The 27,844-nt window shown below is 39.0% G+C and overlaps 1 protein-coding gene across 2 annotated transcripts in view; it reads right to left on the reverse strand.

The window, feature by feature from the left end:
* Positions 1–27,844, reverse strand: part of ELMO1 (engulfment and cell motility 1) — a 303,943-nt gene that overhangs the window by 189,503 nt on the left and 86,596 nt on the right. For both annotated transcript variants that reach the window (XM_059473758.1, XM_059473750.1), the window contains exons 7-11: positions 27,241–27,410; positions 16,428–16,463; positions 8,163–8,262; positions 1,563–1,714; positions 611–689 (exon numbers count right to left, since the gene is read on the reverse strand). In XM_059473758.1, the coding sequence (XP_059329741.1) occupies positions 611–689; positions 1,563–1,714; positions 8,163–8,262; positions 16,428–16,463; positions 27,241–27,410 (537 nt within the window). The remainder of the gene's footprint in view (positions 1–610; positions 690–1,562; positions 1,715–8,162; positions 8,263–16,427; positions 16,464–27,240; positions 27,411–27,844) is intronic.

Genomic DNA, 27,844 nt, shown 5'->3' on the forward strand with positions numbered 1-27,844 from the left:
ACCACAAGAATTATCATCACTGTTCCTGGTGACAGAAATGTTAAATAAATAAATGCCTAAATCTGTTTTGACACAGGCTAGTAACTTCATAAACATGGATAAAACTTCGCTATTTCATAACGCTTCACATTCCATCCCCATTTAACATCAAGTAGCAATCTTGAAATATTTCTTGATATCTGGCTCTAAAATAACACACTATAAAAAGTCACGAAATGCTTACATGGCAAGATATTTTTGTTTTCAAAAGAAACACACTTCTTAATAAAAAATCTGGGGGGAAAACATTCTACCAAAAAAACAGCCTGGGTTTACAAGCTGTGCTGGCAAAGAGTTCAGTACAATAAATACTACAGTCAGCCACAGTCAATATGGTTCATATGAGGTCACAGGGAACTACAAAAGCATGGAAGAATGCTTAATCCCTCCTAATACTGGTGCAAGATGGAGGTAGTTCCATGAAAACGAATTATATCCCAGGAGGAAAAAACAGAACTAGCTTCAGTTTGAATTAAGTGCAGGAAAAGTGTGATGGGACAACTGCAGGTATGAATATATGAAACACTTTTTCTCCCAAAGATGCATAGGTATACAACCTCCATCAACTTACCTGCCTCTTGTCATCCGGTGCTTTAAGGAAGAGTGCATTTATTACTGCAATGGTGTACGTCTGGATTTCTTGGTCTGTCCTGTTTGGAACAATGTTGTAGATGTGAGAGAAAAACACAAATGCACCTGAGCTGTAGAAATTGTTCTTCCAGCTGCATTTCAGCCGGTAGAAGTGGAGAAGCTGTTCGCACTTCATGTTAACCATGTAAGTTAGGTGACCAAGGTTGGTCATGACCTGGCTTTCTTTATTATTGAGAGAGAGATGATGTCCTGAAGGGGGACTCAGAATTCCAAAAAGGTGGAATGAACAACTCCTTGAACTGCCATTGACCTTCCACTGATCATAGCAAGAGTCTCATAACCAGTTTCTGTCAGGTGCACAACAGCTGGTGATAGGAAGCGGAATCTTCCCTAAAGGCTTTTGGAAATGAACCTGCTGATATCAAAGCTTTTCAGGTGCATTGAAAATGTCCCAGGTGGGAGACAAGCATAACTATGCACAGTAGGTTACTCTATGCTACAAGAAGCAGTTTCCATCCATTTAAGCACTTCACATTACTATTTAAGAAAAAGCCCTTTCCTTTTCAAACATACATTCACCAAAAGTTGAGCAATTTTTGTCTTACACACTTCCCAGAGTCTGGTAAATAAAACAACCCATCTGTATGTTAATTAAGCATTTCATTACCACAGGGTGCTCTTCTCCTCATTCCCTACTTCCAACTACATAGGTAGCTTATAGAAAAACAAACAAAAGAAAATCAAAAAAGCCCTAAAACCTAATGACCAGGCAACTCCAGAAATATTGTTACCAGTTATTCAGTCAATTGTAGTGGAGTCAGGAATCATAAAGGAGGTTGCTGCTCTTTATAGTACTGTTTTTTCTCCAAATGTTGTGCTATTTTAAGGGGAAAAAATATCCACCATATCATGTGGTAGTCAAAGCCACTCACCCCTGCAGATGTGGGATCAGCTGCCCAATTGTGATCTCCTGTGCTACCTTCTGGTACAGGTCATGGCTATTGAGCACCATCGATTCCAGGATTGCCAGCGACCGTTGCAAGATAGAGATGTCCGAGGCAAATTTGTTCACATAGCTTGCTATCTGCAAACACAATCATTCATGGAATTTGCATCTTGTCACAAAAAACAGAGAAAGGTTAGAAAGAAAACTGTCAGCGTGGTTCAGAAAGGCATTAGATAAAAGGCAGTCTTGTCCACATGCCAGTTATCAGTGAATACCTGAAAATGATCAACCAGGCACAGCATATACCATCAAAGAACACAGTGGCACAGGGTCTACAGCTGGCACAAGTCACCAAAGGTTATTGTCAATATTCACATGACTGAAATGTATGCTTAATCATTACATTACAAACATGAAAAATCAGCATCAAAAAATTCAACAATTCTATTTTTTGTGTAGAAAACTTTGGAAAAAACAAGGCAACTAGCTCTCATTTTCTCCAGAAAAAAATGTACAGGCTAAAAATATCTAGGCTTAAGGCAAATGTTTCAAAAGAGAAACTTTTAATCTAGCTTTCTGGAAAAACACAATCTAGAAAAAACATGCCTTTTTCTTCTGCTTGGTGTTACCAATAATGCTGAAAACTCTTTCCAGGTTACCAATTAAAACTCTGTTGATGATCAGGACAACTGGTTCCATAACCCTGTCTAGAGTCCAGCTTTTCATTAATAACCTTCCCTTTTACTGCAGGTTGCCACAAGCGAATAGCACATTAATTAAAACCAAGTTTGACCTCTGCTATTTTGCAGTGTGGCAATGACAAGTTGCACACTCATCTGCAAAGTCAACACAGCTGTGCAGTGAGATGTAGCAACACACGTTCTCCAGCATGCTGCCCAGCCCAAATACTTCCTGGGAAGAAACCTGCCTTCTGCTGATGCAGAAAGTGAGAACTGCAGGGGTTTTCCTCAAGTACTCCAACACCAGCACAGTCAAAATGAAAGGCACCCAAGAAAGTACAGACTGAAGTGTACTGTGACCACAGTTACTTGCTCTCCGCAGCAAAGCAACAAGACTGCAGTGGCCCTGTCTCAAGTCTGATATGTTCCTTCCAGAAAATTTCACACATCTCTTCAGTATTCCTGCTATAAACCACTACTGTAATCATAACTATTGTTTCAAATTCTGGATGCTTGCTGAGACCTAAGAATTGTTTCCTTTTAGGAGGAACAAAGGCCTGCGCTATGCTTAGAAAAGCTGTCCAGCTGCCTGTAAAACTCACATTAAAATGTTGACACGTGGACAATGGTATTGTTCTGCACTTGTGACATCTTAATAGTACTAAAGGAGCAAACCACCCAACTTTGGCTGGAGACAAAAAAGAAAGAGGGACAGATTTTTCTTTTTCTAATCTATTATAGCACTTTTGCTTTTTGCTGTTTGCTCTGCTGCTTGGCTTGCATTACCACAGCAGGAACATCCTACACCAAATGAAACTCAATTCAGAGAATATACATGTACTTTACTTTCTGTAAATAACCAAGCCACGAATGCATAGAAAACAGGAGGAGAGAGGAACCCGATTAGCCTTTTTCTATTTTGGACTCTCAGTATCTTCTCCCAGCAAGTCCTGAGCCAAATAATATTTACAATAGTATACAAAGCACAGTGTGCTTTTTAGAGCAGCAATCTGTGTGTCCAAAGCACTGTGCTACCCCACCTCTGTTGGTGGCAATCCAGATGTGTTTTGATGCATTGCAGCCAGAGCTGCCAACTCTGCACTGCTCACACATTAAACCAAGTGCCCCTGGATGCCTCAGTTTTTCAGGCATCCATGGATTGCTTGTGCAGGAGGAAAACCATGTGTGCAGACTGTGTCCCAAATTGCCAGATTTCTGTCACCTCTTTAGGAGCCCTGACATTTATGAATTATTCTTGGTGCAGCAGCTCCTTTGGGAGGCAGTTAATGCTTCACTGGGATATAACATTTTCACACCAGGGACCTGCAGAAATGTAACAGTATAGATAACTGGAACCTTCATCTAGGAAAGGCTGCCTTAGCCTCATTTATTCTCCTGACCTTGGACCATCACACCTTTTAATCATCAACACAAACACAAGGTATAAAGCTGTCTTGTGTGTTTAAAAAGATGTATCACACTGAATATAGATGCAAAACATCTGCTGGGTAACTTGCATGTCAAGCTGTGTGTATTCATAACCACCTTCCTGAAGCATGAAGTCTGGCCAGAAATAATAGGCTTGTCTACCTTGAAAAATAAGTCATGTAAGTTCCAGGGAGAGCAAAACTGCATTTAAACAAAATTCTAGTCCCACACTTGAAGTTCTGGGTGTGTAAAAAAAGAAAAAAAAAAAAAAAGAGTGCCTTCTTGAGAAGAAACAGGAATCAAAAGGAGTTCAAATTTGTGCTATTTGCTGTTTTCTGTTTATTAAGCACCACACAGAGAGAGGGCTTTCAACATCCAAAAATAATCCTGCATTCATTTATCAAAAATTCCAATTATTAAAATAATGCAAGCACAGCAAAATACAACATTTTTTTCAGAAAGAAGCAACTTGATTGCTTTGCACTTCCATGTGAAAACCTGTCACATGGGTGTGTGTCATTAAGGATAGTATTATTTCTTCAGCAAAATACCTGTAACCTTGAAATCTGCATATATAGCCACATACAAAAGAAGAGTCTGGGTGCTTAACTTCCTTTCAATTTCAAGGGAAATTAGAAATCAAACCGTGAATTTACACATTCATGCTCCTTTGAAATAGGAGCTAAATATGTAAACTGAGAGCAGATGAAAAACCTGTAGCAAACTGAACTACATCATCTGAGTTCTCCTCCTGGTTCAGCTTCACTTAAGGCAAAAGAGAAAATTCAAAAGTTGAACAAAAAGTTGTTATATAGTAGTAGTAGTACTACTACTACTTATTATTATTACTATTACTATTATTATTATTACTGCTACTATTTAAAAGCTGCACCAGAAAAAGAACACATAGGAGAAAAACAGTGAAAGAAACAGATCTGATTTTCATTATGCATGTTCATTAGTTATTTGCCTGCACTATCCTGTTCTCAAAAATGTACAGAAAAATCTGTCCAAGTTGTGGTCTCTGTTAAGATTTAGTGCATAGTAAAATTTTAAATGGTGCATATAATTTTAAAGTAAGGAACTAGAGCTGCACTTTACAGAAAAAAACAACTGACAGTTGTGACATACCGAAATACTTCTCTGGCTGCCACCCTGTTTTCTGCACAATATATTTTAGAAGGTAAACAATTTGTCAACACTAAGGTTCTGCATCATACACTTACGAATCAACAATTATATAAGTATTTTTAAAGATTTTTTTAAAAATATCTTAAACAATACTACAAACTTCATTACTTCTCTTGTAGGCACTAAAGATGGATGTACCAAATTTGTGTAGTGCATTTTTGTCATGGTTTAGGAATGGTATTTCCCTGTTTAGTGCCCCCATTGAATACCCCAAACAATGCGTCATTCGCTCACTCCCCTGTGCTTCCTGTGGCAGGCCTGAGGAGAACTGGAGGCACTGAGGTAAACATCATGGGTTGAGATAAGAACAATTTACTGGAAACAGCAATGGAGCAAGAAAAAGAACAGTAACAGCAATACTACCAATAACAGAGGTCACGAGAGAGACAAACACTTCACCCGTGAATGCTCACAACGAGGAAAGCGGGAATACCTGATCCACTGCCATGCTACCCTGACCCAGAAGGAACCCCCCTTCCCCTGTCCCCAGAAAATTATTTGAGGTGGTATAGAATAACCTCTGTGTCCTAGCCATGCCCACTTCTGGATACTGCAAAATTTAACCCTGTCCTGACCACAACCAGGACAATTTTGATAACCAATCATCGCGACTTTTTCTAAGAATTTGGAATCCAAATCCTTTAGGCAGCTATGGAATCTGGAAATGAGCTATATATCGCCCTAAGCAAGAAAAAGGTCTTGTGAGAACTTTATATATCATAGGGAAGCTTTTCCAAATGATGCTATTTTTCTTTCATTCAGCATGAAGGACAGCTTCAAAAGGCAGAAGAACTTGATTGCAAGTTTCCCCTCAGCAGAAACTTATCCACTCCCTTATCCATCCCATCAGTCACTTGAGCAAGCCCATCAAGGACCTCAAGTGGTCTGTCAAAAGCCAACATCAGAGAAGCTAGTGAGGATGAAGTTATAGATTGCTGCCACAGAAGTGAGACATGGTCCAAAGGTGCTCTGCTAGGTTTGCCCCATGCCCACGCTGCACCTCTGAGGGCTCTGCCTTTCTGGTTTCCAACTGCATGCAGATCAGAACACTGCTGAGCCTCTTTCCTCAACCTCTGTCATTCTCTGTCCCTCTGTTTCTCTTCTAACTCTCTGTGATCTAATGAGAAGTTTGAACAGAGAGAAATGAGAGAGATGAGAAACCTTGCCGAAGGAAGAGAAGAAAACCTCTGTTTCCCAGAGATGGATTAAGAGAACTTTTGCTTTCATGCTGGAACAGCTCATCCTTAAAACAGCACCCCATAAGTTGCCATGGCCCATGAAAGCAGCTGTGGGAAAGCTGTAAAGCATGGGAGGGACTTTCACTTTGCAAACAGATTTCCCTTTCCCAGGTGGCTGATTTGCTGTGACATTGAAGCCACAGGAGAACTGTTTCTTGTGGAGAAGTCTCTGCAGCATAGCAAGAGAGACTGCTCTCCCTAAGAGAACTGAAGGAAGACTATTCTAGAGGTGGTAAACTGATTGAAAGTCCCAGATTTTGTCTCTTTACGTTGTCAGTGGGAAAGAAAAGAGGGTGTGAGGGGAGGAGAAGTGTTCTGAAGGCTTTGTTCTGATTCTTATTATTCTTTCTTTTAGTTCTATTAATAAAGGGTTTTTTATGCCCTTTAAAGCTTTGAGCCTGCTTTGCTCTCCTCCTAATTCTTATCTCACAGCAGAAAATTAGTAAATAATTCTAGTAGGTGCACTGACATTTGGCCAGCATTAGGCCCACCGCATTCCCCTGTCATTCTCCTTGGTCCCTTTCTTGCTCCATAGTTTCACTTCTCGTTTTTCCTGACAGTTTTTGTTTATATAGGTACTTTGTGGAAATGCTTTTGTTTTTTTTTTTTTTTTTTTTTTTTTTTTTTTTTTTTTTTGTTGTCTTTTTTTTTTTTTTTAATTGGGTCATTATCCAGGGAAACCTATAGAAGTGCTTGGCAGAAGAGATGAGCCATTAACAAGGGGAACACAATTTCTTCTATTGTTACAATACAGTCCACAGGACACAATTTGGACAAAGACATTTGTTTTGAGCCAATAACAAAGTAAATGCTCTAAACTAACTTTAGAAAGTTTCTTCATATGCTCCATAGTAGGCTCCCCTAGAAAGCAAGGCATTCTGGACTTGGTGTCTCCTGCAGTCAGTTAAAAGCAGTTGTAGAATTTTTTGCCATTAGAAGGTAACAACAATTGTCATCACAACCTACCTGGACTGTGAAATTGGAAAAGAAATTTAAAAACCAGAACAAAACTCAGATCAGTTACACTATTTTTTTCTTATGACCAAAACTGAAGTTTAGCATCTAAAGTATCTAAAGCTATTTTTCCTAGTTAATCCTTCTTTCACTTTTGGCAACAAAAGCAAATTTCTGCTTTCCTTTGATGGTAGCAATTTTCTAACAAAATTTAAAGCCCTTGCTCTGACACACTCTACTAAAATGAAGGTTTCTTTGCCACAGGTTATATTCATTTAATTACTGCTTCTGACATTATTTTAGTGCAGAAACTGATATCTTTTGAACCTGTTCAAAAACACTTTGGGTTATGATAAATTCAATCAGGTTTGAAAATTCTTTGTAAAGAAGAATTATGTGGTTTTGGGGTTTTTCTTCCCCAGTAAATGAAAAGTGTTGAATCAGTAACAAAAACTTTTTCTGAAGTCTTGTAAATGTCTGTATCTAAAGAATACTACCATGTTTCTGCTGCTTTTGTGCATCTCTGACATGTAAGTAAAGAAAGATATACTGCAAATCGTGAACAGATCTTTTTCAAAACCACATACCTCAACTGCAAGATTCAGAGGGGCATAGTTCAGCTTGATTAACTCAGATATCACCCTAATTTCAAATTGTAAACTAACTCATTTCTCTTCTTCCAATGCCCCAGAGGGAACATTTCAGTGCTGGGTTTTTTTCCTAGAAATATGGCATTACTCATTTTAGTTTACATTGTATCAAAACACTAATTTTTTGCTTTAACTGTATTTTATCTGCACAGGGAGGTCACAATGTAATTGCATAAGCAATTTATCATATAACAAGCCTAATACTGTGTTGATTCCAATTCACTCCAACTGATTTCCACAGAAGTAGAACCAGATTCTGCAGTACAAACATTTATAGTTTGAAACAGCACTTTGATCCCATTTTCATGTACCTTTTTTTGACCAACGACCTAAATAATGTACCTGGGAAAAAAACGAAGATGGAAAAAAAGAAACAAACCCAAATCACAACTCACCTCAAATATTTAAACTGATATAGAACAGACAGCATTGATTCCAAATTTACCTTTTTAATGAATGCCACAGAGAATGTATCCCACGATACAATCCCATGATCCATCAGCTCAACAAATGCAGTCAGTGTAAAGGACAACATATCTCCAAAGCTGCAAGAGACAGGAGTCATGACACATTTACCAGTAATGCAGCAGGGCAACGACCGAGGGAATAAAGCAGCAGGAAGCTTTCAGAAAGGCAGGAAAATGAAGCCAATAATGGACTAAGAGGTAGCAGAAGAGCAAGAGAGGCCGTGCTATAGGTAGTCTCCTACACAATTTAGCATGGATAACAAGAATAGTCTACTGGAGGAAAGCAGTTGTAAGAGAAGAAGTAATCTCTAGGAGAACACTGCATGCAATGCTCAAAAAAAAGAAAAAATCAGTCCAAATTAAACTTCTCTCATAAATTCAGAGATTTAGATCTAACAGAGGAAAGACATGAACCTTTTCCTTAGCACTTATGAAATCCTCCTAATTGAAGGCCATGTAGAGGTGTCGCATTTTGGTGCCTCTGCATCAAGCAAATTGGTGGGAAGTTACAGCATTGTTTATTCCTTCTCTTACAATGAAGCAAATATATTTTTAAAATGCACCAGAAGAGATTATATATCTTGAACAGTTTTCTAACAGTTAATGCCTTGATTTCTTTCTTTAAACCTGGAGATGCATCCTTTTTACTCTATCTATGAGCAACCAAATTGCAAAGTGTGCAGTTCAAATTATTTAGGTTTTGCAGGCCACTACCCTGCATTTTACACCTTTTTTTTTAATTTAAATTTTAAATTCAACACATCTTTGAATGAACTCAAGTAAATTCAAAACGAGTTTAAGCTCATCAGGGATAATATGACTAGATGCATGGGAACTTTTCATGTTAAACCATGATTTTTAAAGATTAGTTTCATTTCTATACATAGTCAGGGCACCAAACAGTCAGCAGCCACAAGGATTTCAGTGAAGCCCATCCATGAAGTAACTACTCAGTACAAACAGCAGAGCAGAGATCCTGAAAGGGAATTACCTTCCAGGGCATGTCAAACTGCCTGCAAGGTACTCTGCCAGTAAACTATTAAAAAGCAAAATTATACAATCAAACAGCATGAAAAGTCCCAGTGATTTTAAGACAGCAGCTTACACCTAATAAAAAGAATTAAAAAAAAACCTCTGTCAGATTGAAACTGCAAAACTTGGCATGTTGAAAACCTGAGTCTAATAGTAGAGCCATAGTTAATCAATGTAATTAATTGGTGTTCTTTCATCTGTGATTTATCTGACTGTCCTGCATGAACCCAACACAAAAAAAGTGAACATCCACTCAGATGGAAGACATTTACAGCAGTACAGAGGAATAAGGCAGACAAATCAGCTTCAATGCAGCAATTCCTGTAGCTGGATTTGGTTTAATCAGCCACTTAGGGATATCTGATGGCAAGATGCAGCCTTTAATGGCCTCTTCATTTAAGAGAGGACATTTTGTCAAAATTTCTGCGATCCCCTCCACCAAAAATACCCCTGCCATTCCTGACATTTTGTGAGTAAAGCCCAAAAACACCAAAACACCTTTCCCTTCAGTAAATACAGACATGCACAGTGGCTCTGATTACTTAGAACAAAATGGAAAACCTACACCAAAGAGCAAACAAGAAAAATTATGTCTCTAAAAATCCACTGTAACTTGGCAGGGAATACTTTCTTCAGGAAAAAAAATGGTCTAGAAGTTCTGGGTTTAGTTTTGAGGGGCAGAGGATGCTCTGTTGCCTTTTTTTCTTGTCGTAGCTGGTTTGTTTGTTTGGGGTTTCTTTAATATTGCAAACCATTTAAGAAGCACATTAGATTTAAAATGTCACCATTAGCATTCCAAATAACCAAGGATTTCATATTAGGATGACAATAAGACTCTGAAGGAAATTTAATCAGCTCTGGTCCTGTCACATTCCCCAATTAATTCCTTTTGCATAATATAGTTATTTATGAACCCACAAATAAAACAGCAACCCCAGGAAAAGCTTTCTTCTAAAAGCTTGTAGCAAATCCTAATGCATTTTCATGACACAATACTTCTACTAATACAGGGAATACTAATATAATAAATATTAATATTATTATTATTAATTAAAACAAAATAAGTTTCAAATATTTAATTAAAAAGGTAGGCCATATAGGTTGAAAAGTAGATAAAAATCTCTCCCAGTATTAAACTAAGCACATATCTGGCAAAGATAAATTTTCTCATCAATTGTTCTAAAATTTTGTCAGTTAACCTGTATTTAGTATATGAATGCTCTTCAATAAACAAATGGTGCATGAAAACTAATCCCCACCAAGAAAAGGTAAAGTTTAGAGGGCTTACATAAACTGCATTAAACTTGGGCATGGATATTCATCTTCAGAACAGCAGTGGCTGGAGTGTAAAGGGATCAAACTAACCTGGATTCACCAGTCTCATTAAGTCTTTTCATCAAAACTATTGATCAGTCCTACCAGATTAATACTGATTAATCCATGCTCTTCCACAGCTCTGGGGAATAAACTGGGCTAATGGAGCTGACAATTCTGGTTTGAATGTACAAACCGAGTTTTAGCAGAACTGACAGTGATACAACCATTTGGGATCGAGAAGGTGAAAGCACTTTTCAACTTAAGATGTTCAGACACCTCATCAGATGTCACTCCGGTGACTCTGCTTCAAATAATTAATGACAGAAGGAGTGCAACACTGGGACTAATGAAGCAGCAAGAAATACTTCAGCTCTATTATTATGCAGCACCACACATAGACACTGTGTCCTTCTAAAATATATGGCTGTACGCATGCACCTGCCCACGCACGGATACACCAAGTGCCATTGCAAAAGTCAAAAGCCAGGCTAAACGGATAAGCATTAGGAGCAGCACAGCTAAAGATGAAAGCAATCTGCAGGGTAACTAGGGCAAGATAAGGATTAAAGCATCTGCAGGGGGAGGGGAAGGGTGTTGATTCATTGTTAAGTGGTTAAACACAAGTGGATAGGTAGAAACAGACTTTCAAGTAATTCGCTTCCAAACACACACACACAGACACACTCACACTATTAAGAGCAGCAGACAGAGGCTAGAAATTTCAAGGTAATCAAAGCTGGTTTATAAAATTAGCAATCTTTAAAAAAAAAATGGTAGGAGCTGTTTAACTCAAGGCCTCTGTAAGGGTTTTGATCATTCAAAAAGTCCAAAAAATAATGGGGACTCTTTCTTCATAAAATAATTTTAGAATAATCCATAACTAAGGCACAACAGTTCTGTAACTATCAAACCCTTACTGCTCTGGCTAAATTACTTAATAGTTTGAGGACAATTCCTAATGAAGATGCTTTTTAATGCAGCAAGAGGGGGGAAATGATCAGAAAGATGCACTGTGTAATTGCAATTTCATATCTCATTAACGCTGACATCTTAACAACCTTTGCTCTCAGGCAAGCTACTTATACAAGCCCTCCCGAATGCTGCTCTGGCTCTTGGATGCCTTACACTGGGACAAGACATGAAATTTCACTGTTCTTTACTGACTCTCCTCTTCTAACCCCCATTGTGAGAGCTGGACATGCAGCATCTCCTCACCCACAGCAGGTCCTGGAAAAAGCCTGCTAGGCAGCAGAAAGCTGAGGTTTGCAATGCCATCAGCTGTCCCAGCATGAGCCATTCCAGTGGATGGCCATGCTCTAATACAGCCTGTGGGTCCACAACCTCTCTGACAAACCTGCCTGAAGATGAGGGCAACAGCTGCTTTCTGCATCTCGAGGCTTTAGAGAAATGCCAGGTCAAAACTGTTAATTTAAATTCCTAAGAATTCTCTGTATTCTTACCTTAGGAAACTGTGAAGGAAAAAAACCAAACCCAAACCATTCCACACATTCTGATACTAGTTTTTTTTTCCTGAAAATAAAAATGATAGGAATGTGCCTGTGATCCTGATTACCACACCTGTCTCTCACATGCCTTCCTAGTATCATTTCTACAGGCTAAACCATCTTTTTATCCTGTGTGCTTATTTTGAAAGATGCCTAGAGCAACTTGGATTATCAAAATAAATTAATGGCAATTTTGCACCTAAATCCTCTAGATGTTTTTAAAAAGGAAATTTTTAAAATCTCAGTCCATGTTTTACACACATAACAAAATGGACATTTTATCACTGTTACGGAGGGAAAAATACTTGGCTGCTCAAATGATTATGTAAATCAAAATAATTAGCCAGGCTCAACTGTCATCAGGTAACAAACAAAGGAATACAAGCTTTTACCAAGCTCATGTTCTATATGAAAAATACCTTTGTGTAGTGGAATCTGGAAATTAATTGCTGCTTCTCTGTTGCAACCAGCAACAGAGACACCAGTCCACCAGGACTAGAAGCCAAAGAATGCACACCTTTACACAAATCACTTTCATGGGCAAAACAGAACCAAAGCTGAGCTCTAATTTTGCAAGGGAAAGCAGCAAAGAAACAATTTAATTGGACAGGAGGTAACAGGAGAGTAGCAGCCTACTACTAAATGCAGGAGTGGTTAACTAAGTCCCTTATCTGGGCTCACAGCCCAGTACTGGGCAGCTGAAAGGCCTGACATCACTGAGGTCAACATCAAAGAGTAAGAACAGCTTTTTAAATTGGAGCTATCAAGGATAAATGGCCATGAATAAATTTAAACAGGGGAACAGAATATATCTAATCATCAGAAGACAAGAGCTCCGGAGAAGCCATGGGGGCCAGAATCTAACTAAGTCTAGAACGAAGACTGATGATGTAGCAGGATGCTTTGCCAGCACAGTGTGAACTTTGTATTGCTATGGCTCCTCTTCACTGCTTCGACACTGCCCTGTTTCTTCAAGCAACCTTTCCAAGGGTAAAACTAAGCCACTGCAAAATCAAAGCAGGAGCAATTCACACCTACTTGGTACTTAGTACAGATGAAAATGATGGAACAATCTGTGTAGTAGCTGCCCCTATTTTTCTAGATGATTACAGAAAATACACTTAACTGCTACAGAGCAATTGACACAGATTTTTGCCTTTTTCATTGTGATGGCTAAGCACTACCGAAATATTTCTTTGTGGTACAGTTTCACTGCATCATTAAAAGGGGTCAGCCTTACTGATTTCAAATCCCTTGCATTCCAAGAAAAAGAAATAGCTTTGTAACCCTAGTATCAGGGTTTCACTATGTCTGAAAATTAATTTTCATTAAAGAAAAACAAGGTGTGAATTTTAAACATAACTGTAAATATTCTTGAATAAATCCAAGTATAGATACTCTTACTATGGAGTATGACTAAATCCACTTAAAGGTACATTAAGCATGGGAAACTGGCCCAGAGGAACTCTTACACACTGAAGATGTGATTAGAATTACCTTTTTTTCCTTCTTCCCCATTTTTTAAATTCCTGGTTTTGTTCATTTCACGGCAATTTCCTTGAACAGACTATTCTTCCTAAAAGTTCAGGCATCACTATGCTGGAAAAACACCACTACAATCAGTTTGGTTTGACTACAATTTCGCACTGCAATGCAGAAGTCAATTAATAGATATGTTTCATGGTATTTTTAAAATTTTATTATGTCATTCTGTACATCCGAAGTAACTTTTTTTTTTTTAAATTAGCATTTGGTTCCTTTAAGTATCTTTAGTCAAGAAGACAGGAAGTGGATGCTGAGAAGTGTTTTTGTTTAGTTCATGATATCAAGCTCTGTGGGGTATTTTATTGCTCTCATTTCAGTAGATCTTTTCCCACAAATACACGGGGGAAAAATAGTCAAGATGCTGGATAACTGCACTCATGGAACACTACTGTAAACACTTTACCTTCAAAACATATGAGCAAGTCAGCTTCCAGAACTATTGGTTTCACATCCTCAACAATGGCTCGGTATCTTTTTCAGTACAAGTCCCAGATTCAATAATCTGTGTTACTTAATTGTATTACCTTACATACTAATACTGGAAATAAAATATTAATCTTGAGAAAATCAAAATATTAATATCTGAGTACCTCCATGCAAACTGAATTTCCCATTGGCAGGATTTAACTCCCAAAGTTAGAATAAACTTTAGTCACACACATTCTGTACTACTGTATTAACTGATGTGATACATCTACGTTGACCAATAAGGATCCTCTTAATAAGAATCTTAGTAAGGATCAAGTGGGTAAAACCTTGTTCTCATGAGTAAACAAAGCTAAACTGTGTAAAAAAAATTATTCAGGTCATCAGTCAGATCAGGCCCTAAAACAAGGATGTAATGTAACTGTAAGTCAGTGTTTCAGTACTGTCCTGAGGACAAACTTATTCCATAGAAGTCTACAGTGTAATAGAGTTTGGAAACAGAGGTGCTGAAAGACTATAACTATCCTTCCACATAGAACTATTTTCACAGCAGTGAGGAAATGCCATCTAAAAGGACAGGAGATACCTTGTCTCAGCAGAGGTGATCACAGAATCACAGAATTTTTAGGGTTGGAAGTATTTCTGAAAATCATCTGGTCCAACCTGCCAAGGCAGGGTCACCTGGAGCAGGTTACTCAGGAACTCATCCAGGTGGGGTTGGAATGTCTCCTGAGAGGGAGACTCCATGAACTCCCTGGGCAGCCTGCTCAGTGTTCTGCTGCCCTCAATGTAAAGTTATTCATCATGTTGAGGTGAACTTCTTGTGTTTTAGCTCACAGCCACTGCTTCTTGTCCTGTTGCTGGGAACCATGGGAAAGAGTCTGGCACCATCCTCTTGGCACCTGCCTGTGAGATATTTATCTGCATTAATGAGATCCCCTCTCAGTCTTCTCCACGCTAAACAGGCCCAGCTCCTGCAGTATCTCCCCTTAAGAGAGATGTTCCAGAGCCCTAATTATCTTCTCAGCCCTCCAGTGGACCTGTCCCAGGAGCTCCATGCCTTTCTGGTACTGAGGAGGGCAGAGCTGGACACAGCACTGCAGATGTGGCTGCGCTAGAGCAGAGCAGAGGGGGAGGACCTGCTCCCTCCACCTGCTGGCCTCAGTCTCCTCAGGATATCATTGGCCCTCCCGGCCCCAAGGGCACAGCCAGCTGCTCACGGCAAACTTGTCATCCTCCAGGACTCCCAGATCCTTCTCTCCAGAGCTGCTCTCTGCTTGGTCAGTCCCCAACATCTACTGGTGCTTGGGGTTATTCTTCCCCAGGTGCAGGACCATACACTTCACTTACTTGAACCTCATTAGATTTCTCTCTACCCAATCATCCAACCTTTCACAATCCTGCTAAAAGGCAGCAGAGCCTTCAGGTCATGCTGCCAAGAATTCCATAAGCTTCATGGCATTTAAACAATTTTCCTCATAATCTAAACTTTTCTATTATGAAACAAGTTACTTTGTATTAGGTTAAGAAACTGAACTTAGCAGAAGGATTTAAATTTCCTGCCAAATTTATTCTTACTATATAATTTATTTATTAGGCAATGATTTAAAAATAAATGTTTCAGAACTTGGTTTACAGCAGATTTGTGAAAGTATGATTTAGCACAGGTTTGGATGGGGAGCTGCATTTCTTGCATAAAAAATCACATCAAGCTCTCAGAATAACAGACATATGCTTAATTGATTATTCTCTTGCTTCCTTGGGTTTTAGCTATACTTGACATGTCAAATTTGCAAACCAGTCAAGATATTACAACATCTCTTGGGATTCAAATTTATCAAAGCCTGTGCTTAACTCTGAGCAAACAGAAGCCTTCGGTTCAAAATCATCAGGGAAACAGGCAGGGAAATTCTGATATGAGTCCATTTACTATTTTACAGCTTTCTTTTATACAGCTATGTGCAACAACTAGCATTACCTGGGATCAGCAAATAAAGACAATGACATTGTCCCATTGTCTGGGACAATGACCTTACTTTTCATCTCACTAACAGTGACCATTAAAATTGCCAACTATCAATCACATAAGCCAAGGAAATTCAAGAGGGGAATTGGGAAAGTTGGGGAAATTATTTTTTTTTGCTGAGATTAGAAAAGAAAACAAAAGCTTTACTTCAGAAACAGTTAAAGCCCCTGCTGAAGTCACAGAAATAAAGCACTCATTCCATAGGCAAAGCAATGAAAATGCTTCATCAGAAATTTTTAACAGGCATCAAAGAGCAGAAAACAGAGAAGACTGATGACTTGCTGATGCATATGCACAGTTGTATTTACATACAAAGATTAGCACAAGGGCCTGAACTCAGTCATGCAAAAGAAGAGGTAGTATGCAAGGTGATGATCTAATCAAGTTCTTACCAGGGCTTCATTATCTTCTGCAATTTCTGATATCGTCTGCAAAATTAAAACTTGCAGGTGAGGAAAAACACTTTAAAGCATCTGTACTCTATTTAATGCACACAACCCCCCATACCTGAGCCATAAAATTCACAGACATGCATACAACAACAGACAGTAAATTGCTAACAATTTGCTGTGAACAGAAGCAGTTCAGTAACTGGTAATGAACACTCCAAATAAATTTCAAATATTTGTTCAGAATACTTATGTTTACTTCTGTTAGGGAAAAAAAAACATATCTAGACATTCTCATTTAGTAAAACATTTGTGTAAAAAGCTTTGATACAAAAGAATAAAGGTTTACACATTAAGCATCTTCTGTACTGTTTTAACAACATGTAACCCATTGCCTGGAGAACTCTTTTATTTAATTATAGTCTCCACCACTAATACTGATGTCAGAGTCAGCATTGCTGAAAGGTGTGTAGCTGGGATAGTAAATGGTAAAAATGCCACAAAATATAGATATCCTCTTTTTAAAACACTACTTAAACATATAAAAAATAACAGAGCTAGAAAGAAATACAACAAAAAAAAGAACAATCCATTCCTTACTTAACCATTTCTTGTGCCTCCTAAATCTAGTTCACAGTTTTATTTCAGAGGCTTAACTGCAGTTCCATACTGAGCAGACCAGTGTTAAAAAGGACAAAAAAGAGGTTCCTCTTTCCTTTCTGCACCTTCTCCCCAGGTGCACTTTTCCCTCAGCAAGCTGCACAGCAGTGTCATTCAGCTCAGAAGAGCTCTAGGACTACAAGCTCTCCAATCACTCATTCAATTCTCTAATTCTCTCCCAGAATGCAGCTACAGTTTTGTGGGTTTTTTTCCCTTTTGGTAAAGCAGTAATTCCTCCCAGCTTTTCAATAGGAACCAGTCTCAAGGAGGGCAGCTTTTGGGCTGGCTTGTGTGAATGTCAGTGGAGAAACCACAGGAACAGTGGTTTGAAGTCCTCTGCCAGCTGTGAGCTGCAATACTCATGCCTGAAGATAGTACTGCCACAGTTTACCCTGTATCCAAACACAGGCTGGGCTACAGTCTAACTCAAATCAGAGAAGTGACAAGATTTTCTCCTTGGATTTCATGCCCTTGGTTCTTTTATGATACAACATCTACCTGTGTAGCCAGTAATAATGAGTAAACAAAAAACATCCTGATGATCACACAGCATTAACAAGTGGGGGAAAATACCCTCAACATGCTTTTATGAGCAGTAAAATTCAAAACAGTTTCCATAGTAGGAGATCCAAACTTCAGCAGAACGTCATTCCTGTGCTTCTGCAAACTAAGTGCTTCCATGCTGTGGCAGATTCTGCTAAACCACCAAGAACAATTGCCACAACAAATGGGTTTTGTCATCTCCCAAATCTGCATGGACCCATGCAACTTTCTGCAGCATGTCAGCCAAACTTCATACCACTCTTCCCAGGCCAGTTTTTAAAATAGCTGCTTTCTTCCAGGTGCTGACTTCAGCTAAGCAGCAAAAAACCTTGACATTAGGGCTGTGTTTTTCTGATAGAGAAACAAGTGTGGTGTTTGCAAACTGGTAGCACTTCAAAGGACAGATTCTGTTTTGCCAGAGATTTCTCACAACAGGCTCTAATCATGGCATTTTCTCCATGACTGAGACAGGGATTACAGAAACAAAACATTTAGACTCTCTTAGCATTTGCAGAACTCTTATCCATCCTGAGTTAATCAGCAATCAGTTAACCTGAGGTCAAAAAGTATGCAAAGTAAAAGAAAATATAAATTTAGGAAAATGTGCAGAAATAATTTAATTATATAAGACATTATTGGTGAAGCAATACAAAGAGAAAATTTTGACTGCAGAGGAAAGATAGCCATTGTATTAAACCAAACAATTTCCACTGATTTTTCTTGCTTTGATGTGACTAGAGCAGCAATCCATCTAGGACATCAAATGTTGCAGCAACACATGATTATAGATTGACTTTTACCACTGAAGATGTGGATGGAGGCTGTTCTCTAAAGCAACACATGCTGTTTTCATCTATCATCAAACCAAAACATAACAGAGAAGGAACTGGTATGAGCAGAAGTTCCTCTCATATTTACCCACAGACCATGCAAAAGTCACCAAGGAGAAGCCAAGCTGATTCTCCCAGCAAGTCAGCCTGGAAAGAAACTAAGTACAGTCAGCCACCTCCATCAGCTTTCCTCTTTCTATATATACTTAACTTTTTTTTCTCCAGAGGGCTGACTCTGTGGTAGCAACCAAACAGCTCTGCAGAGCCCTTCTTGGTGAGTTACCAAGGCAGGGTCAAAACAGCTGAAAGCCTTACGGATCTAGACACTGTAATTAGCTCAATACTTATATTTATCTTTTTTTACTTTGTTTTTTCTTTTTTGTTTCCTAAAGAAAGCATCCCTCAATTGCACTTGCACAGATGGAAACAAAACCACAGCCAAAAAGCAAATGTTATAAGGGCAAATTAAATAGCAATTGTGAAAGGATGGGATTCTATAGTGGTGAAAGACAAACCCAGCAATTTTTACGCAGGCAGGAAATTCAAAATAGATGTCAACCTAATGCAAAATAACATGAAAGACAAGTTACCAGGTCAGACATTTCTCTACTGTAATATATTTCCTGACTGGCCTCAAAGGAACTTTGTGATGCACTTCCAAATGAATCCCAAGGAGCAGCAGTGAGTTCTCTCAGGACTTTCTCAAGCACACAGACTTACTGCCTTCTCAAATACTGCAGGTTACATCTTGAACAGCTTCCAGCAGAGACCAGCTTAGCAGGGACCTGACTAGATCAACACCTATCTGTTCATGTGCCAAAACTGCTGTACAAAGACTAAAGATACCCCAAATCTAAACCCCAGCTGGAGCAACACACAGTGCACAGGAAGGGCTTGTTTGAACTGGGGGAAAAAACTAAAATGTCCCATTATGGAAGCCAGTGTAGAGCCACTGTAGTTAATGATACCAAGACCTAAAGCAGTCACACCACTTCAGCACAGCAATAGTTTCAGAGCCTGCACTGTTTGAACATGAGCAGAATTGTGTAAGAGTAACACTGAGGATAAAAGTTTTTAATGCAGTATGGCCCCAGAGAGGGCCACTGCTACCAAGGGTGGAAGATGTTCACAAAAACTTCCTCCTCTACAGAAACACTGATGGGATGATGGATCAATGACCTGCCAACCACATTAAAGCACCATTTGGCTATTGCTCTTCAGGCAAACATAAGGATAATGCACATTCTAGATAATAAGCAGTGTAAAGAAAAATCCAAGAGTACAAATTTATGGCTTCTTTTTGTAACAGGTGTGGCTACCACAACCATATGACATCTGGGAACACTTTGACCTGGAATACTCTACAAAATTATTATTACTATTAAGTTACACAGCTGCCTTCAGACTCATCACAGCCACAACGTCCCACACAGTCCAACAGACAAAAGCATCCTGGAAAGTTGCAGAAATTGAGATTTTAAGCTTTTCCCCTTATTTTTCTTGGTTTTTCAAATACTACAGTTTTGTCTGGAGTCAATAAAAAATAAAAAAAATAGTTTTGTCCACCTTCATACTCTGGAGAATATTTGGAAATATAAATCTACTGCTGGAGTTACTCTTCTTAATATTTTACAAAAGAGGTTACCAAACAAGACCCAGTAAAACTGTCTCCTCTCCTCATCCCTCTTCCTGTCAACAGGGTGTTGATATCACCATTTAAAAGAGGTTGTTTAAATTCTAATATTCCCAAATACAGGCAAAGGAAAAAAAAAATCAAGCCTGGAGAACCAGCAACTCTCCCTCTCTTCCCTCCAAAATGTGATCTTTGACAGTTCCACCTTCAGATGACCTTGAGACTGGCTCAGTTGGTTAAAGCACAATGTTAGTAACAAACAGAGAGGCTGTGGGCTCAGTCCCTGTAGGGCCATTCACTCCAGAGTTGGACTCAATGATCCTTCTGGGTCTCTTCCAAGTGAGACGATTCTGTGATTTTATCTAAAGCCCACAGTGTGTGCTTTGCATATGTAAAAGATGTAAGAAAAATTGTACTTGTGTATGCTGAGAGGGAAGGTGAAATCCAAGCCTGAAGACTGATGGGGAAACAAACCCAAAATAGAAAAAGCAGGAGAAAAGTAAACCAACAAAAAAAGCCACTCCAGAAAAAAATCCTACTCCACCTTCTTTCTTTATGGAAACTGCACTGAAAGATAGAGCTGCAGCCCTTTCTCATTCTCCTGCCAATACCATCTCCACAGTGGTCTATTAGGATTACCTGATTTTATACACTCTTTTGGATTTCTGCCTCATAGACAATAGTCACCCTCTCCCGACATTACAGAAGCACTAAGAAATTAAGATTACGTAAAACCCCTGTTGGATAAGAATTGATTTTGGCAGCAACGTCAGATTAAGTAATCTATGCTTCCAGGTGAAGCTTCACAGGAATAGTTGAGCCTGTTTAAAACCCTGTGCTGTCAAAAATACAAATTAATTTCCTCCCTCCATTGGCTGACTGAGTTTTCGACATTTAGCAAATTGAATTGCATCACTGAGGAGTCAAATAAGCATTGGAGCTGAACAAGAGAGGGAGCAGGTACTCCACAGCCAAGAAGGGTGGAAAAGGACTACTTTATATAGCGGCAAAAACCTACTGGCTTATTATTGTTCATATTTTCTGAAAATTCATTTTCCATTTATCTAGCAAGTTGGGCTTTCACAACTGTTTTCTGGGGCAATGCTGTGAGCTCAATCAGGGAACTAAACTGGGTTAAGGAGTATTATATTAAAAGTAGCTTCTACTGTCACTTTTCATAACCTACACCAGTTTTCCAGTCCAGCTTGCTAGAAACAGTAGTGGTGTAACTCTCAAGATGAAGCAGGACAGGAACAAGTTACTGTGAGCAAGGGCAGCTTAAATGTTTTGACAGCACTGCTGAAATTCTCATCAGACTGGGATGGAAAAAAACACCAGCAGGTATTTGAGCAACTGTCCCAAAAAGTGTGCTAAAGTCGGAATAACTCCAAACCAATCTGTCTTCAGTTTTCCACTGGGCTGGTATACAGTATTATCTCTGTAAGACAAGCCAAGAGCTAGAATTTCACTGAACAATGCAATTTGTCCTTAAAGCATGCACAATTGATCTCTCAGAGACTTCCAGCTGTACAGCAGCCAACCCTGCGACTGCATGTGCTCAACAGAAGGCTTCTCTTAGTCAAGACACAAAACCCATACAAATATACATTTATTTAGAAGCTTACGTGAACTTGATCTAGCTGCATTTATTGTTTCCAATAGGAAGATGGCAGAATTTAACAACTAAAATTAAATCAAGGTGCTTTTTTCTCCTATCTGCATATTAAGCAATTACAACTCTCTTATAATTAAAACTATCTGCTAACCAGGCTATCTGCTACCTTGTCTTAGCAGCATCAACTAGCATGTTCCTGTGCCATGGCTGTATGACAACAAAGCTGCTCAGCAATGAAGCAGAGGTCTGGAGAACAATCTTCTCAACAGCAGCATAAACAATTCTGTTCTGGTTACTGTCAAGACAGCTAGGCTTAGCATAGTGTGTTGTTTTGTTGGGTTTTTTTGGCAGAAACTGTGTGTTATTTCAGCCAAATGGCAAGTCTTAGAGATCAGGATGATGCCAATTTAAAAAATGCTGAAAATTCTGCATAGAACTTCATCCTTTCCCTCCCATGAGATCAATCTTATTATTACTACTAGCAATAACAAAAATAAATATAGATTCCTTCTATAAAATCTTTGGTCTTTCAATATTTACAGCGTGTGAATTACATTTTCTTTTTCTTGCTTTATAAGGCATTATGAGGATTTTTTTTCCTTCTAAGGAAGGCTGAGAGTTTGTTCCAGTCACACAACTATTCAGATACATCAAGTAAAAAACCCCAGGACTTCAACAGTCTGCTGCTACGTCAGAAGGGCTGTCTGTACAGACATGATTTTCTGAAATACAAGTTCTAGGCTCGACTACAGAATACAGCTCTGAATGAGAGAACTATGTTATCACAGCTGGGGTAGTAAGAAGACATGACTCCTTCTTCCACCTTGGTTCCTGAACGTATTTTTTATCAGTCAATAGGATACCTGGGACTCAGCAGCATTGCTCATTTTCTGCCCCATTTCAGGGCATTGCATTCTGAGGGGGAGTGGAAGCAGCACACCCATGCACTTCCCCTTTAGACTGTCTGCACACCCAAGCAGATGGACTGCACAGTCAGCTCCTCTTAACTAGGCATGGACTGGCTTCTGAACAAAAAGTTTAGCATGAGAAGTGCTGTGGAAATCATTTTCTGAAAAGTCTCAGAAAAGAAAAATAGCTGCCTGCACACATCCACCCCACTCTTTGGTGATACAAACGCACAGTCTGAGAAATGATTGGACATAATGGATAATTATAGAATAGAATCAGCATTTCTTGTGTTTCATTACTTGTCTTGAAGTCTTTTCTATAATTTATAGGTCACCCAAACCATAAAAACAAACATAAAACTACTGTTTTTTCCCTTTTTCAGTTAATAAGACTCATAGCAGTGCTGTGGAAGCAAGAACGAGCCTGAAGGAAAAACAAGATAAGCCATCTCAATCAACAAGATCAAGATACATGTGGACAGTTTCTGAGACATTGCATCTCTGCTGATATAAATATATTCATATTGACAAGATGCACTCTCAGATTCACTAGGGCCCATGCACACTACCGCCAACCCCTACAGCTTTGTGCTTGCACACACCATGCCCACACTCTATTCTCTAAACACACTCTAATTTTCTTCAATATTCAGGAATATAACATATGGAAAACTAACTAGGAAACTCTGTGATTTCTTGTTGGCTTTTTATACTACCACTTTTTTTCATCACCTGCGAAATGAAACAGAAGTAACTAGAAATCCAGGGATTTACTTTCTCTTAATCTGATCACTGTACTTTAATACTCATCAGCTTCACTGAAATAATGACTAAGTAGCACAATGAACAAAGCCAACTATAAATAAAATATAGGCCTCTTCCTCGGTGAAAATTATATAAAAAGACAGAGTCTTGTTTTCCAGAGGCTACCCAGTAAAACTTAATTACACACTCAAGTTATAACTGAAGAGCTGCCTCTAACATGAAATCCGTGTGCAAAGAAAACCTCAGAGCAACTTTGCACGGAGCACGATGACACTTCTAATGAGCACTGCCTGGCCCCTCGGGGAAAATAGAGAATAAAGCTTGAATTAACAAAATTCATCGATTTCTAGCCCAGCTGCAGCACACCATGAACGGAGGCGCCACTCAGCCTGGCCTTACAGATGTAGGGCTGTTCCCGGCTGCATCAGCCCAGGGCAGCTGGCACAGCTCACAGAGGGGATCCCTCCACAACACCAGCAGCCACCATCCCATAGGGTATGTCCCATTCCTGCTCTCCCAGAGTCTCAGTGCCAGTCCCCAGGGTGAAATACGAGAGCAGAGACAGCCACCATCCTCACAGTTTCACTGCGCATCTGCTCTCAGGTCGTGGCTTAGTGACACACCTAGGGTCTCTTGCCACAAAAAAGGGCCTTTTCTGCATCCACTCAGGACCAGTTCCTCTCTTGTTTCTTCAAGTCCCTAACTGAGCCGAAAACTAATTTTAGAGAGTTAATTTTCTAACAGAATCATGTACTTTGCAAGAAGTTAACAGGCTGGATTGGCTTTGTGAGGCACACAGACACTGGAACCAAATCTTGGAACCAGCCCCTGGGAAAAAGCAGGACTGGACTGAAGAACAGGGGTTAACACTCAAGAAATGGGAGAAGAAGGAAGAGAGCTGGACCATCTTTTAGCAGCATCAAAACATTAGATTTGTCTCAGCTGTATGGGTGACTCATAGCCCCATTCAAACAAACTCATAGCCCCCTGGCTCTACAGGAGTTGCACCAAAGTGGCTAAGATAACTCCATAGTGAAGATATACCTTAGAGGCATCTTTATAAAATATGTTGTCTTCTAAAACTGGGCTATGAAAAGTTTCTGCCCCACACCGAAATTTCTGGCTCCTCATTCCTCCTCTAATACCTGCCCCTTGCCCTTCATAATGCCAGTGTAATCATCTGTGTAGATTCACCTATGGACACTGAGAGAGCAGTGTAGGTTCACCTACGGACACAGAGAAAAGGTTTATGTTCTGAAGCATTTTAGTGACCTTGTCAGCTGAACAGCCCACGAGGCAATGTTGCTGAGGGTGCTGAGCCCAGGTTGGGAGCAATGGCAAGGAGGCCTTCAATTTGATGTATCTGTTCAGTGAGCATCTTGTGTGAGACCTCTTACTAACAGTAGTGTAAAACAAGAACAGACCATAAGAGGACAACTGACTGATTCCAGCTGCCTTTCTTTGACAGCCTAGGGCGCTGAATGAAAAAAAAAAGGTTTCTTTTCTCTCCTTTGAGGAAGTAGTTTGTCTGTTTGCTTAGTGTGCTGACACAGCAGCGAGTGGCAGACCCTGATGTGAGAGAGCAGATTCAGTAGCTTGAAGCGAGATGAGAAAGGAAAGCAGAAGCACCATGGCAGGCTTAGGCTGCTGTGCCTCTGTATGTTTGCTCCTTTCATCAAATCCCCAGTTCTGTTAAATATGCACTCATCAGCCAGTGATGTACAGTATAAAAGCAGAAGGGAATGTACAGCATAGCACAGATGTCCCTGCTTTACCACTCCCTTTGCAAAACCAGACTTGGAAAAACCTGACCTGCTCACACCCTCAGGAGCTGAAGAATGTCTAGGCTGCTAACATGAAAGACTGCAGGGAGTACTAAGAGCTCATCAACACGTGAAGCTGCTGGAAACTCTTACAGGCTGAGTCTTTGTGCAATGCCCAAACTCAAGAGTATTTCTCCCCACAGACAGAAATACTGATAAATACATTAGACAGGTAGATCGATCAATGCATGTTTGATGACACATTACATCAGCTAAAAAGAAAAAAACATTAAATCCCTCAAAATGCAGACACAAAAATAAAATAAAATAATAGAAAAAGGCAGTAAACTCTGCTCATATGTCCAGTTTACAAGCCTGCTGTGTGGTTTGAAAACTTATGCCGTCGGTAAGGACTTATTACAGGGTATAATTTGCTAGACAGTTCTTTCAACAGCAGTGTTGCCTTTAGTAGTTTCCCTCCCAAATAGTTATTTTTAATCCAGACCAGTCTGCTACAGTTTGGGTCATCCCACAGTTACAAAACAGCAGTATAAACGCATCTGAAGGGTGAGGAGGGCACTCTTGCTTTAGTCTTAGTGCAGCTAAAAGGAAAGATTATAAAAAATATTAATGTTCCCTGTCTGTTTCAACAGAAAATAAAATGCTTTCATTTAAATACCTTTTGCAGTGGAGTAAGTTAAACAATTAGACCTAAATAACATCACCACAAAATAAACCACAAGGGTAATGACTGTTAATTTTCCTATGTTCTGATCTTCAGAGGCATATGTGAGCCTGTCCATTTAGAATACCTTTCATTAATACAGCAACTGCATACATGGGTTTATATTGACTTAAACTTGTCTTTGCTTTTAAACTTAATTTGGTCCATAAACAACAAGTACCACATGAATAAAATACAAGCTGAAAAATTTGGTAACTAGAAGCATTTAATTTTAAAGTGGCATAACATGTGATATGTGCCACAGATCAAATCACTGTAAAAAATAAAGACTATAACCACAAAATGCTGAAGATTAAACCATGAGCTTTTGGAAATCTATTATGTAGCTGTAGTTAGACAATAAGGATTCAGAGTTCCATAAGCCATTAACCACACAATGGGCAGAAATCCAGGAGAGATTGTTTTTACGCTGCCCAATCTATGGACTACTGGATTCTATAAAGTAGTTAATTTTTCTGTAGTATATCTTGTACAAGACCCTCAGTGACCATTTGTGTTCCAATTCAAAGACCACTTACTACTTTTGCTTTACTTCCTAATACTATTTACCTCCTTGAAGCCAAGGGAACACAAGCACATTTGTGAGGGGATTTGAACCAATTTCAGTTTTCTTTCTCTCAGGAGATGGTGTGGGTATTGTTGACTTCTTCCTGCATAGTAGAGCTTGACACTGAGTGCAAACCTCTTACTTGAAATCAAATTCTTACTGTTTAATCATTTAATAGTGCAACAATCCAATTGATACTTTTCTGTTGCACACTCCACATTAAGCCAACAGACACTTACTCAGGACTTTGGTGCTGAATTTCACCAATGATAAAATTTGGTAAGGCATTCTGGTAAAGAATGAGTGTATTTTTAGAGGTCAGCTTTCATTTTTACATCAAAAAACCCAACTGGTATTAGAAAAATCCCATTCAAAATCAAAACAATAAAAAATTGAAATAAAGAATTTTTTTAATTTGGGTTTTACTACACATGTTCTCAGTAACATGAAATTTAAAACACAGTTTTTAAGTGATATCACTTTAATATCAGCCTTTAAATCTACTTTCAATGGCTTATTGAAATTCCAGCCTTAAAATGTACTTTCAATGGTAACTGAATAAAGAAGAAACTAGGACCCCAATCTCCCCAAACTTTATGGCATAGGCCACACTTGTGACTTCCTACTTTGCACATCCCCAGTCCTGACCAGCCCATTGTTGGGAGAAATTAAAAAAAACAGTATCTCATTGATAATTAATATACTATCCCAGAAGTCTAGACCTCTCGAGATATTTAATTGATCAACTCAGAGAGCATGAAACCACCCCACATGGAAGGAATGCCAGAGTTTAAGCAGAATACTCACTCTGTGCCACTTTCAACCATTTGCGTTAGGAGGGAAATGCCATCCAGGTTTATAAATTCTTGGGCAAACGTAACATCCCGTGAGTAGTTGGCTAAGTCTTTCAGTGCTTCTAACTTTGCATCCATACTAGAAGACTGGATCCTCTCATGGAGCTGCTGTGCATTTTGAGCCTATGAGAGAAACAAAACACACAAAACAAAATCAACAAAACAGGTTTTGTTACAACGAAAATCATGAGTAAAATGTCAGTGTAAGCAGGAACAATGGCCATGTTTAATATTAATGATATTTAAATTCCATGCTCAGAAAAGATTAAGTAGCTCAAATAAAAATTACTTTTGTAAAAGTGTATTACTTGTGTATTACTCCATTATTACCTATAATTGTTTGGATTTTGCAGAATCATTAGCTGAGCAATGGGTAGATGTCCCATTGTCTCAGGCAAAATGTGAGCATTACAAATAACAGCCTTTGGCTTGAAGAACTTATGTGTCACATCAATAAAGAAGAAATGAAAATAAAACAAACTGCATCAGACAATCTCAGTAAAATAATAGTGGCACTTCTTTTCCTGTCAATGCTTACTCAGGTTACACACTTCTCA

The sequence above is a fragment of the Ammospiza nelsoni genome, chromosome 1 (genome assembly GCF_027579445.1).
Source record: "Ammospiza nelsoni isolate bAmmNel1 chromosome 1, bAmmNel1.pri, whole genome shotgun sequence".
NCBI lineage: Eukaryota > Metazoa > Chordata > Aves > Passeriformes > Passerellidae > Ammospiza > Ammospiza nelsoni.